This window comes from Mustela erminea, chromosome 10, assembly GCF_009829155.1.
Source record: "Mustela erminea isolate mMusErm1 chromosome 10, mMusErm1.Pri, whole genome shotgun sequence".
In the NCBI taxonomy this organism is placed as follows: Eukaryota; Metazoa; Chordata; class Mammalia; order Carnivora; family Mustelidae; genus Mustela; species Mustela erminea.
In genome coordinates, this window is record NC_045623.1 from 44,650,409 (window position 1) to 44,663,162 (window position 12,754).

The 12,754-nt window shown below is 38.8% G+C and overlaps 1 protein-coding gene and 1 non-coding gene across 2 annotated transcripts in view; one reads left to right on the forward strand and one right to left on the reverse strand.

Annotated features, from left to right (window-relative positions):
- Nucleotides 1-12,754, reverse strand: part of GIPC2 (GIPC PDZ domain containing family member 2) — an 82,828-nt gene that overhangs the window by 37,941 nt on the left and 32,133 nt on the right. Inside the window, exon 2 of the mRNA XM_032302201.1 lies at nt 9,214-9,399. Coding sequence (XP_032158092.1) covers nt 9,214-9,399 — 186 coding nt within the window. The remainder of the gene's footprint in view (nt 1-9,213; nt 9,400-12,754) is intronic.
- On the forward strand, nt 6,013-6,119 carry LOC116568355. Its single transcript, XR_004276573.1, has one exon. It is a non-coding gene; the product is annotated as a U6 spliceosomal RNA (small nuclear RNA).

A 12,754-nucleotide genomic window follows, 5' to 3' on the forward strand; every position in this document is an offset into this window, starting at 1 on the left:
GGCTTAACCCACTGAGCCACCCAGGCGCCCCTCATCTTTGTTTTTTAAGATCTCTTAAAGATCTTAAGATCTCTTAAAGATCTCTCTCTTTTTTTTTTAAGATTTTATTTATTTATTTATTTGACAGAGATAGATCACAAGTAGGCAGAGAGGCAGGCAAAGAGAGAGGAGGAAGCAGGCTCCCCACCGAGCAGAGAGCCCAACAAGGGGCTCGGTCCCAGGACCCAGAGATCATGACCCGAGTCAAAGGCAGAAGCTTAACCCACTGAGCCACCCAAGCGCGCCACATCTACCCATTCTTAAGCCATTCTAGAATGTGCGCATCTGGGTGGCTGGGTTGGTTAAGCAACTGCATTCAGCTGAGGTCATGATCCCAGAGTCCAGGAATCAAGTCCTACATCGGCCTCCCAGCTCCATGGGGCGTCTGATTCTCCCTCTGACCTTCTCCCCTCTCATGCTCTCTCTCTCATGTTCTCTCTTTCAAATTAACAAAATAAAATCTTTTTAAAAACAAGCCATTCAGGGTGCCTGGGTGGCTCAGTGGGTTAAAGCTTCTGCCTTTGGCTCAGGTCATGATCCCAGGGTCCTGGGATCAAGCCCCTGGGATCGACCCCTACATTGGGCTCTCTGCTCACCAGGGAGCCTGCTTTCTCTTCTCTCTCTCTCTCTTTGCCTGTCTCTCTTCCTACTTGTGATCTCTGTCTGTCAAATAAATAAATAAAATCTTTAAAAAAAAAAAAAGCCATTCGAGAATGTGAAAATCTAAATATAACTCTCACTTCCTTGATTTTTATTCTAATTTCTCTTAATGACTTCTCAACTTATTTTTTTTCCTTTGATCAACAACACCATATAAATTTCAGTGTTCCACCTCTTATTTTTAAGACTTGTCACAATTTTATTAAAAGTAAGCAGCATATAAAATTAATTAAATGAAAGACTTTACAGGGCACATGGCTGGCTCAGTCAGAAAAGCAAGAAATGCTTAATCTCAGAGTTATGAGTTCGAGCCCCCATGTGGAATGCAGAGATTAAATAAATAAAACTTTTTTTAAAATGTAAAACTTTACAGACACATATAAATCTTACCAGTAAATTAAAGGTCAGAGTAACAAAAATCTAGGCTGTGCTGGACCTGTGAGGAGCCACAGAGGTGACTAGAAGACTGTCAAGACCGAAGGAGGAAAGGCCGTCACCAGAAGTCAGAAGTCAGAGAAAGTAGCTGGGTAAGAACCCAGGTGGGCAAGAAAAACATCAAAGCATGGGTAATCATCAGAGGTAGCAGATGAGGATCTGGGATAAAGAGATGGGGAAAATGCTGTAAGAAACTTGAAGAACACCATGAGGGAAATAAAATCCAGAAGCAAAGGGATGCCTGTGTGGCTCAGTTGATTAAACATCTGACTCTTGATTTCGGCTCAGGTCATGCTTCCAGGGTTGTGGGATCAAGCCCCACCTTAGGCTCTGGGCTCAGTGCAGTGTCTGCTTCAGATTCTCTCTCTCCCATGCATACACTCTCTCTTACATAAATAAGTAAACTCTATGCTTTGAAAATCTTAACATGAAAGAGAATAACATTGCTAAAAGTGCTACTCAAACACAAAGAACTGGAAAAGAAAGGTGTTAGTTCTACGCTTATATTTACAGAGTCACTGAGTATATTTCTCTATGACACTTAGAACTTTGTCTCATCTAGCTTAAGAGCTTGATATTGCAAAATGCAGAGAAGACAAATATTTTTTAAAAGATGGGAGTCACAAGCTTCTTAAACTCAGAGGTTCCCAATCATGTCAGACCATTATGATAGTATTTTCCATTATTTCACTGCATACACTTACAGAAATGTCTGTTCATCACAGACAGCAGCAGAACTCAAGGGCATCATCCCACCCTCCGCACAGCCTAGGTATCAGATTCAAGGTTGTCTGAGCTGCATGCCTTACTGCCATGGTCAGCAGCCCTGAGATCTGTGCTGCTGATCCTCCCAACACTGTCCTCAAATGATGTTCTAATAAACATTCATAACTGCAAATAGCTCGTTCATTTAGCCTTCAAAGCAAGCCTCATTCCATTAACAGAGGAGAATATCAAGGTACAGTGATTACATGGCCTGATCAAAAGAACACAACAAACGACAGAATTGGGATTCAAACAGAGGTGGTACCAAAAGACTACATAACCCTGAATTATAACAAGGTCTAAAATAGTTACCATCTGTCCCTTTATATAAATGTTTGCCAACTCATCTTAAACCACTCTAGGAATTTCGGATTTTGTTAAAAAGTATACTCTGAATCTTCTGATTAGGTTATTTATATACTGATTCTGGGAAATTGAGTCTTGCAAAATCTAAAATCACAAATGTTTAAGTCTGTTGTCTTTTCATCTGTAAAGATGGTTCTGTGAGAACCATGCATTACTGTCTTTTAATTCAATTTAAAAAAAAAAAAAACACAGACAAATAGATTCTACATAGAAGATAGATCATACGGTATAGGTGTTTCTCCGACATTTCACTTAGGATAATGCCCTTGAGATCCATCCATATTGCCACAAATGGGAGGATTTCATTCTCTTATTCAGCTAATACTCCATTGTGTGTGTGTGTGTGTGTGTGTGTGTGTGTGTGTGTGTGTGTGTGTACACATCTTTATCCATTCATCAGTGGATAGGCATGTAGGTTGCTTTCACATCCTGACTACTATAAGTAATACTGCAGTGAACACCATACACAAATGCATGGTACATTTGTCTTTATGATTTTATTTATTTTAGAGAGAGAAAGTGTGCAGAGGGAGGAGCAGAGACAGAGGGACAAGCAGATGAAGCACAGAGCCAGATGCAGGACTTGATCCCACCACACTGAGATCATGACCTGAGCCAAAATCAAGAGTTAGATCTTAACCAACTGAGCCACCAAAGCATTCCTGTTCATTTAGCTTTCTGAATTAGCATTTTCATTCTCCTCCTAAAATATTGAGAAATGGAACTGTTCAATTGTATGGTAGTTACAGTTTTAATTTTTTTGAGAAAACACCATATTGTTTTCCATAGTGGTTGTACCAATTTACATTCCTACCAACAGTGCACAAGGGTTCCCTTTTTTCCACATCCTCACCAACATTTGTTATTTCTAGCCCTTTTGAGAATAGCCATTCTAACAGGTGCAAGGTGGTATCTCACTGTGGTTTTGATTTGCATTTCCCTGATGATTAATGCCCTAAAACATCTTTTCATGTACCTGTAGATCTTCTTTGGACAAATGTCTATTCAGATCTTCTGCCCATTTTTTTAAATCCAACTGTATTTTAGTTAGATAGTCCCACTTTTTATTTTTCCTTCTGTTGCTTCTGTTTTCAGGTTCAAAAATCATCACCAAAACCTATGTCAGAGAGCTTACTGCCTATGTTTTCTTCTATTTTGTGGTTTCAGGTTTTAAGTCAATTCTTTAATCCATTCTGGATTAATTTTTGTATATCATGTGAGATAATGATCCAGTTTCATTCTGTTGCATGTGGCTGTCCAATTTTCCCATTATTGGCAATCTCATATTTCCCACACCATTTATTAAAGAGTATCCCAGAGTAAATAAATAAACAAAATAGAGTGTCCCCTCCTCCTTTGTATACTCTTAGCTCCTCTGTTATAAATTGGTCATATATGCAAGAGTTTTATTTCTGGGCTTTCTATTCTGCCCCATTGATCAAGGTTTGTTTTTATGCCAATACCACACTGTTTTAATTACCATAGCTTTGTAATATACCTTGAAATCAGGGAGTGTGCTGCCTCCAGCTTTGTTCTTCTTTCTAAACCTTGCTTGGCTACTCAGGGTCTTCTATGGTTGGTTCCACATAAGTTTTAGGACTACTTGTTCTATTTGCATGAAAAGTGTCATTGGAATTTTGATAGGGATGGCACTGACTCTGTAATATTACTTTGGGTAGTACAGACATTTTAACAATATTAATTCTTCCAATCCATGAGCATGGAATAGGTTTTCATTTATTTGTCTTCAATTTCTTACACTGACATCTTGTAGTTTTCAATATGCTATTATCTTCCTTGGTTAAATTTATTCCTTGGTACTTTATTCTTTTTGATGCAACTATAAATGGAATTATTTTTTAATTTTTCTGATATTTCATTATTAGCATATAGAAATGTAACATTTTAGCATACCAATTTTATATCCTGCAACTTTACTGAATGTATTAGTTCTAACAGTTTTCTGGATACAATCTTGAGTTTTGTGTATATACCATCTCCAAACAGTGACCATTTTACTTCTTCCTCTCCAACAGGGACACCTTTTATATCTTTTCCTTGCCTAAATGCTCTGACTAGAACTTCCAATACTGTGTTGAATAGAATTGGCAAGAGTGGGCATCCTTGCCTTGTTCCTATTCTTAGTGGTGAAAAGCTCAAAGCTTTTCCCCTAAGTGTGATGTTAGCTGTTGGCTTGTCCTATAGGACCCTTATCACATTGAGGTATGTTTCCTCTATATGCACTTTGCTGAGTTTTCACCATAAACAGATGTTGAATTCTGTCAAATATTTTTTCTCATCTACTGAGATAATTTTTATCCTTCACTTTGTTAATGTGGTATCTACATTGATTTGTGGATGGTGAACCATCCCTGGAATAAACCCCATTTGGTCATGAGGTAGGATCCTTTTAATGTATTGAATGTATTGAATATGATTGCTAATGTTTTGTTGAGGATTTTTGCATTTATGTTATTACAAATACTGGCTCTTCTTGTATCATTCTTTTCTGGTTTTGGTAGCAAGGTGATGCTGACTTAATAAAGTGAGTTTGGAAGAGTTCACTCTTCTAATTTTTAGAAGAATTTGAGAAGAATTGGTATTAATTCTTCTCTCTGAATATTTGGTAGAATTTGCCAGTGAAGGCATCCAGTCCTAAACTTTTGTTGTTGGGAATTTTTTCACTACTATAAAGGAGATTAAATCCATCTGTTCAGATTTATTTCTTTATCAGTCTTTGTGGGTTGTAGGTTTCTAGGAATTTATCCATTCCTTATATGCTGTCCAATAGGTTAGGTGTAACTGTTCATAATAGTCACTTATGATCATCTGCATTTCTCTGGTAACCAGTGTAACATCTTTCAGTTCTGGTTTTGAGTCCTTTTTGGTAAATCTAGCTAAAGGCCTGTCAAATGTTTTTCAAAGAACCAACACTTAGTTTCATTGATCTTCTCTATTGTCTTCTCAGACTCTTTCTTTTGGGAGGGGACAGACAAGAGACAAAATCCCAAGCAACAATCCCCCCAACATGTGGGTTGATCTCACAACCCTGCAGTCATAACCTAAACCGACATCAATAGGCAGATGCTTAACCAACTGAGCTACCCAGGAGCTATCCAGTGCCTCTGGATATTCCCAATCTGTATTTTTGCTCTAATCATTGTTATTCCCTTCTTTCTACTAACTTTGGGCTTCATTTGTTCTTTTTCTAGTTCCTTGAGGTATAAAATTAGGTTGAAACTTGTTTCTTGAGGTAAGCATTTATCTCTATGAACTTCCCTCTTAAAACTGCTTTTTGGGGGCACCTGGCTGATTCAATGGGTTAAGTCCCTGCCTTTATCTCAGGTCACGACCCTAGGGTCCTGGGATCCAGCCCTGCATCCAACTCCCTGCTTAGCAGACAATCTGCTTCTCCCCTTCTCTCTGACCCTCCCCCTGCTTGTGCTCTCATTCATTCATCGTCTTTCTCAAAAAAATCTTTAGGGGGGAAAAAGGCATGGAGCCCAACACAGGGCTTAATCCCAGGATCCTGAAATCACAACCTAAGCCAAAATCAAGAATCAGATGCCCAACTAACTGAGCCACCCAGGCGCCCTAGGCCTGTGTCATTCTAAAGCCCATGTTCCCATGCATCACAATACACTGCCTCCTAGTCATGGAATTCTTCCTCCTTACCCTTTTCTGAATCTATACCACACCGTCCTACTCTAACCTACTGATTTCTAGCCACTACTGAAAGGATATCATGTACTCACTTCAGCAGCACATACACTAAAATTGGAACCATACAGAAAAGTTTAACACAGTCCCTGAATGAGAATGACATACAAACTCTTGGAATGTTTCATTATTTTTTTACTTATCTTGGCAAAAATAAACACTGAAAGGGTGAGCCAAAAATTAATGAAAATGATCACTTAAAAGGAGTGGGAGAAATGAGTAATGGGATAGAGGGTTAGGGGAAAGAGTGACAGATCTCTGAATGTCTTTTAGTATAGTTTTAACTTTTGAATCATGTTAATATTTTATGTATTCAGAAAAAAAACAAGGATGGGGGGTGAAGTCCAATTCAAAGAGAAGCAAATGGATTCAACAGCATTTCAAATAAATAACAATTACCTAGTGGGAAAAGGGGCAGGAAAGCACCTATTCCAAGTAACCTCTGAATACAATACTTTGTTTAGGGACGCCTGGGTGGTGGAGTTGGTTAAGTGGCTGCTTTCAGCTCAGGTCATGATCCCAGTGTCCTGGGATCAAGTCCCACATCAGGCTCCTTGCTTGGCAGGGAGCCTGCTTCTCCCTCTGCCTCTTTCTGCCACTCTGCCTGTGTTTGCACACGCTCTCTCTCTAACAAATAAATAAATAAAATCTTTAAAAAAAAAAAAAGAATACTTTGTTTATATATGTACATTTCATTTAAATGGGATATTGGGCAACTGATAAAATAATTTTAAACTAATGTCCATACTGTAGTTTTATCAATATTAGATTTTCTGAATTTCACTATGATACTATAGCTATATAGAGGAAAAACCCTGCGCTTAGTAAGTATATTCTTAAAACAGTAAGGGCAAAATAGGCGTAATACATACAATCCACTTTTTCAAGTAGTTCAGAAAAATTGTATGTATTTGAATTTAATATACATATACACATGCATATGAAAGAACAAAACAGCAAATATGGCACATGGTAAAAAACTGAAGAAATGTGTCAAGGGTATTATGGAAGTCTTACAATCTTTAAAACAGTAAGTTTTAAATTACCACCCCCCTCGATTTTTAAAGTCATATTAACCATATACACAGTAAGATATTCATTTCTCTAAGTTGAATTATATGTCAGTAGTTGGCTTATGCTCCACTTTCTCTTTGCCATCACGTACTTTCTCACATGACTAGTAACAAGTACAGAGGCAGGCACATGTTCAAAGAGGCATTAAAAAAATAAAGAACACAAGCTCTGAACATCAGAGGTTAAGATCTAAAAAATCCACACGTGCTTGCAAAACTTTTAAGCCCTTCCCTGCTGACATTAGAAAGGCATTGCTGCATGTGCTTCATGTCCTAAGCTTCCCCCAGATAATCCCACATGACTTGCCCGACTCACGATTTTCCATTTGGTCACCCACTCAACCTTCGGCACAGTCCTATCTTTTGCAGAGCTAAAAATAACCACTCTATTAAATGGGAAGTTAAATAAAGTACTATTTACAGTTAAAAAGATAGCTTCCTTAAGACTTTTTCTTAATGATGACAATGCGTCAGCAAAGATTTGGGCAAAATAAAAACATGAAATATGTTTTGCTTATGAAATTTATAACTAATTCTTAGTGAAGTGGATAGGAATGTCAGTCAGCTCTGGAACCAGATCTCTTGAATTCAAATCCTGAGTTTTTCAGCTACATGACTTTGAAGTAAGCTACTTAACCTCCCTGATCCTGGTTCTGTATTTTTAAAACAGAGGTTAATAATACTGCCTACCCACAGGTCAATCTCCCAGATACCATATTGAAAAAAAGAAGCCAGAAACAATAAAGCATAGGATTCTACTTAATGAAGTTCAAGAAAAAGCAAAACTATGGCATTAGAAGTCAGAATAGTGGCTGCCTTTGGCAGGGAAGCAGAGTGACTAGGAAGTCACCAGGGAGACTTCTGGGTGGTAGAAATGAAGTTTCCCTTGATCTAGGTGGTGGTTACACAGGTATGAGTACAGTAAGCTATACATTAAAAATTTGTTGTACATTAATAAGAAAAAACATAGTATCAAATTGAACTGTGAGAATTGAGAAAAAGTACATAAAGTGCATAGTACATGATAAGCATTCAATAGAAGTCAGCTGTTTTGCAACTATTTAATAGAAGGATTTAAGAAATGAGCCTGGGTGTCTGAGTGGCTCAGTTAGTTAAGCATCTACCTTCGGTTCAGGTCATAATCCCAGCATCCTGGGATCAAGTCCCACATTAGACTCCCTGCTCAGTGGAAGTCTGCTTCTCCCTCTGCCCCACCCCCTGCTCGCTTTCTCTATTAAAAAAATAAAAAAATAAAAAACCAAAAACAAAACAAAAAAAGATAAATCTACTTTCCTTTTTACTATTCCTCAGTTCTTAGTTTTTTCATACTATCTCAAACCTTCTCTCATCTTTGCAGCTCTATATTGCTCTCCTTGTGCCTAAATAAAGAAATTACATACCCTCACACTCTAACATGCTCTCTCTTTCTCTCTTTCAAAGAAATAAATAAAATATTTTTTAAAAATATGTTTACACTTAGGGTGCCTGCCTGGCTCAGCTGGTAGAGCATTCAACTCTTGATCTCAGGGTTGTGAGTCTGAGCCCCACACTGCATCTAGAGATTACATTTTTTTAAAGATTTTATCTATTTATTTGACACACAGAGATCACAAGCAGGCAGAGAGGCAGGCAGAGAGAGAGAAAGAGAAGCAGGCTCCCTGCCAAGCAGAGAACTCCAACACAGGGTTCAATCCCAGGACCCTGGGATCATGACCTGAGCCGAAGGCAGAGGCTTTAACTCACTGAGCCACCCAGGCGCCCCTAGAGATTACTTTAAAAAAAAAAAAAAAAGTATTCTCTCACTCTCTCTCTCTCTCACACTTGGAAATTACCCTAAAAAAACTACTGGAAATCAACACAGAAGTCATCAGATATTAATGAGCTACAGACCTACAAGAGCTCATATGGATGAATGGGCACCAAGATCTGGCTTTCCTTTTCATTAAGTTCTAAATTCTAGAGGAAGTTTAAACTGAAAATAAGAAATTCAAGCAAAGGGTAAACAAAAAATGAGGTCTTTGCAAGCTTTTTTAAATGAAACCTTATCAAAACATCCCTGCTAAGCTAGCTTTCCAATCTGAAGATTTCTTTGACCTGGTAGATTTTCTTAAATATTACCCTCGGTTAAGTCACATAGTTATTTTTTAAGACTCACCTTTATAAAAGCATAGCCAGTTCCATTTTCTGTAATGGTGAGACCAAGTGAGTCCTCAGATTTATATACATTCACTTCTTTTTGGTTCCCTTTCACATGGGCAAATATGAAATCTTCAAGGCCTACATACGATCCTAAGAGATTTTCCATATCAACTTTAGGTGTGTTTAAAGTGCAATATAAGATCTGTAAGAAAGAAAAATAGGTTAGCTCAGTTTCCATCACAAAGCATTCTGATCATTAGATACAATATTTGAGTGAACCAGTCCTCGATTTATGATCTAAGAAGTTACATCATTAACCTCAGATAATATATACGGAGTCCTTCCTATAGGCAAGGCTGTGTTCTAAACAATTGACAGCCATGATCTTATCTTATTTAATCCTCACATTGACTTTAGAAATACATTATCACCTCCAAATTATAGAGGATGAATTTTAGGCTACTGAAAGAAAGTAATTTGCCTAAGGTCACAAAGCCTGTGTTTGTCAAGAGCCAAATTCTGAGTTCGGATCATAGTGATTTAACACCTACATTACCTGTCATTTACAATGCTAAAACCAAAAGTTGTGTTCTCAAAGGCAAGGCCATGACATGTTTACCACAATGAAAATATAAGCAAGACTGTTTCTGAAAACTGGTGATTTTTTTTTAATGAGGAAAATTATTTATCACATTATAGTGCTTGAGAAAAGTAATGAATGAGGTACTAAAATGAAGAGGTCTAAAACAGACCTTAAAGACCACAAATCCAGTTCCTTAATTTTCAAAATAAAGGAACTGAAGTATGGAGAGATGAATGCAGTTTGGTCAAATCCACATGATGGTAGGGACACCTTGGTGGCTGAGTTGGTTAAGCCACTGCCTTCAGGTCAGGTCATGATCCCAGGGTCCTGGGATCGAGTCCCGCATGGGGCTCCTTGCTCAGCAAGGAGCCTGCTTCTCTCGCTGCCTCTGCCTGCCTTTCTGCCTGCTTCAGTGTACTCTCTCTCTCTCTGGCAAATAAATAAAATCTTTTAAAAAAAAATTCATGTAATGGTAGAAACAGCATGAAGAACTGGAATAGTAAAAAGTGGTGTAGAGATTCTAAAGCGACTCATGTCACCATGTCTTTATTGAAGCTCATTTTCCTTCAAAAACAGGATTCATTTTACTAAAATCTGCAGGGCAGCTCAAAGTTTGTTCACCATGGTCTGGGGCCCAAATATAAAATTACAGAACAGTAGGAGAAAGGGGGTTGAAAACATGTCATTGGTTCAAAAATTAAGTTCAATAAACATTTCCTGAGTACATATGTCCCAAAGGAAAACATTTTAATTTTTTATTTTTTTATACAGGTGTGTTATATCAAAATGGCTAAATGGAATTTTTTTTTCTTTTTTACTGTCAAGTAATTTTGCCACAGATGTTTCCAGCCCTTCCTCCAAACCTGAGCCTTGCTTCAGTCCTCCCTTTCAACCCTTTCCCTGTATCCCTGGGTTTCACACCATTCCTGATTCCCACTCGAACTTAAGCCTTAACACGTCCATAAGCCTCATAAGGTTCAGAAATGGTGCAACTACTACTTATCAAATGGCCCTTTAAGCTATATCAGAATGTGTCTGAGTAGGAAGAGTTCTGTCACACGGCCAAAAGGTCCAGCATGGTCAGCAAAACTCTGATCAAATCTGAGAAGTGTATGAAAGGAGCTAGTGATGAGGACAAGAGGCAACTGGGTACCAAAGAATAAAGGCTTACAAAGAAAAACTGGTGTCCCCACCCTTTCCCTTTTTCATCTGTGGTGAGTTGTGCTAACTGATGGATGTTTGATTTAACCCTTTGTGTTCCTGGGCAGGGCGTAATATATTTGGCGATCAGAACGTGAGCCCAGGGTCCTGGGACTGAGCCTCGCACCGAGCCCCACACCTGCATCAGGCTCCCTGCTCACTGAGAAGCCTGCTTCTCCCTCTCCCTCTCCCACTCCCTCTGCTTGTGTTCCCTCCCTTTCTCCCTCTCTCTGTGAAATCTATAAAATCTTAAATGAATTAAAAAAAAAGAATGGCCCCTATTATTATTCTAACTGTGAAATCAATGTATAATTAGTCCACTTACAAAAATCATGAATAGTGTGGGTAAATGGCCAAGGGAATATGCAGAGTAAACAGCTATTCTGATTTCCTTTCTCAAACAATGATGGGAAGGTGAAGAAACAGTTTTGTTTTGTGTGGTTTTAAGAAGTGAATCTATTAATGTGTTCACAGTGGATCCCAAACACCATTAATATAAAAGCAAGTTATCAGTTAGGAAATAAAACACTAAAATCTAAATGATGGGGAGCACCTGGGTGGCTCAGTCAGTTAAATGTCTGCCTTCAGCTCAGGTCATGATCTCAGGGTCCTGGGATTGAGCCCCATGGGCTCCCCACTCAGCAGGGAGTCTGCTTCTCCCTCTCCCTCTACTTTCTCCTGCTCGCACTCTCCCTCTGCTCCCTTTCTCTGTCAAATAGTAAAATCTTAAAACACACACACACACACACACACACACACACACACACAATGATGATGTAACAGGGTAGGAGAAAAGCCCCAAAAAGGAAATCCCACACAGAGTGGACTTCTAGTCACTATGTTGCTTCCTTTCTTTCAATTTTTCACATTTCACTGCAAAGCAAATATTAGATTTCCTGTAGGTATGATCCCTTTCACCGTGCTTCCTCCCTTGCAGAAGAACGTTCCATTCCAGACAGCCAAAAGTTTGCAGGCAAGGTATCTTCCCCCCTTCCCCCGGAAGAAGTGGAGCCAGCTACATCCTTCACAGAACAGAGCTCCACAAGAGGCTGTGCTGAAAACCTGCAGGAAAGTAACGGTCACTGAGAGGGAGAGTGCAAGCCCTCTACAACAGCAAGTAAAAAAACGCCCTAACTTCAGGTCAGATCTCTGTGGGAGAATAAAAACCTAACACTCATAGGATCTCAACACACAACCATCAGCACATATATCTGTAAGTATGTGATAAAGGGTTAGAAATTCAAACACATCCTCGCTGAAAAATAAGTGATATAGTGCTTTCTGAATGCTGCAAAATTCTTGCTTATTCATCCACCCACCAATCATCGATTAAATACCTGCTTTTCCCCAGATTCTGGGGAAAGTAGAGGGAGAGGGAGAAGCAGACTCCCTGCTGAGTGGGGAGCCCATGGGGCTCAATCCCAGGACCCTGAGATCATGACCTGAGCTGAAGGCAGACATTTAACTGACTGAGCCACCCAGGTGCTCCCCATCATTTAGATTTTAGTGTTTTATTTCCTAACTGATAACTTGCTTTTATATTAATGGTGTTTGGGATCCACTGTGAACACATTAATAGATTCACTTCTTAAAACCACACAAAATTGCACACTATGTATGTAAAGACACGCAGTCCCTATACCAGGAAATCCCAGGCTCATATACTGCACTGAGGTATAGTAAGGCAACATGATTCAACTGAAAGAGAGCAAAAGCTATGAATATTTTAAGCCAAAAAGAAACTCAAATACATATCTTGAGGTTTCCTATTTCA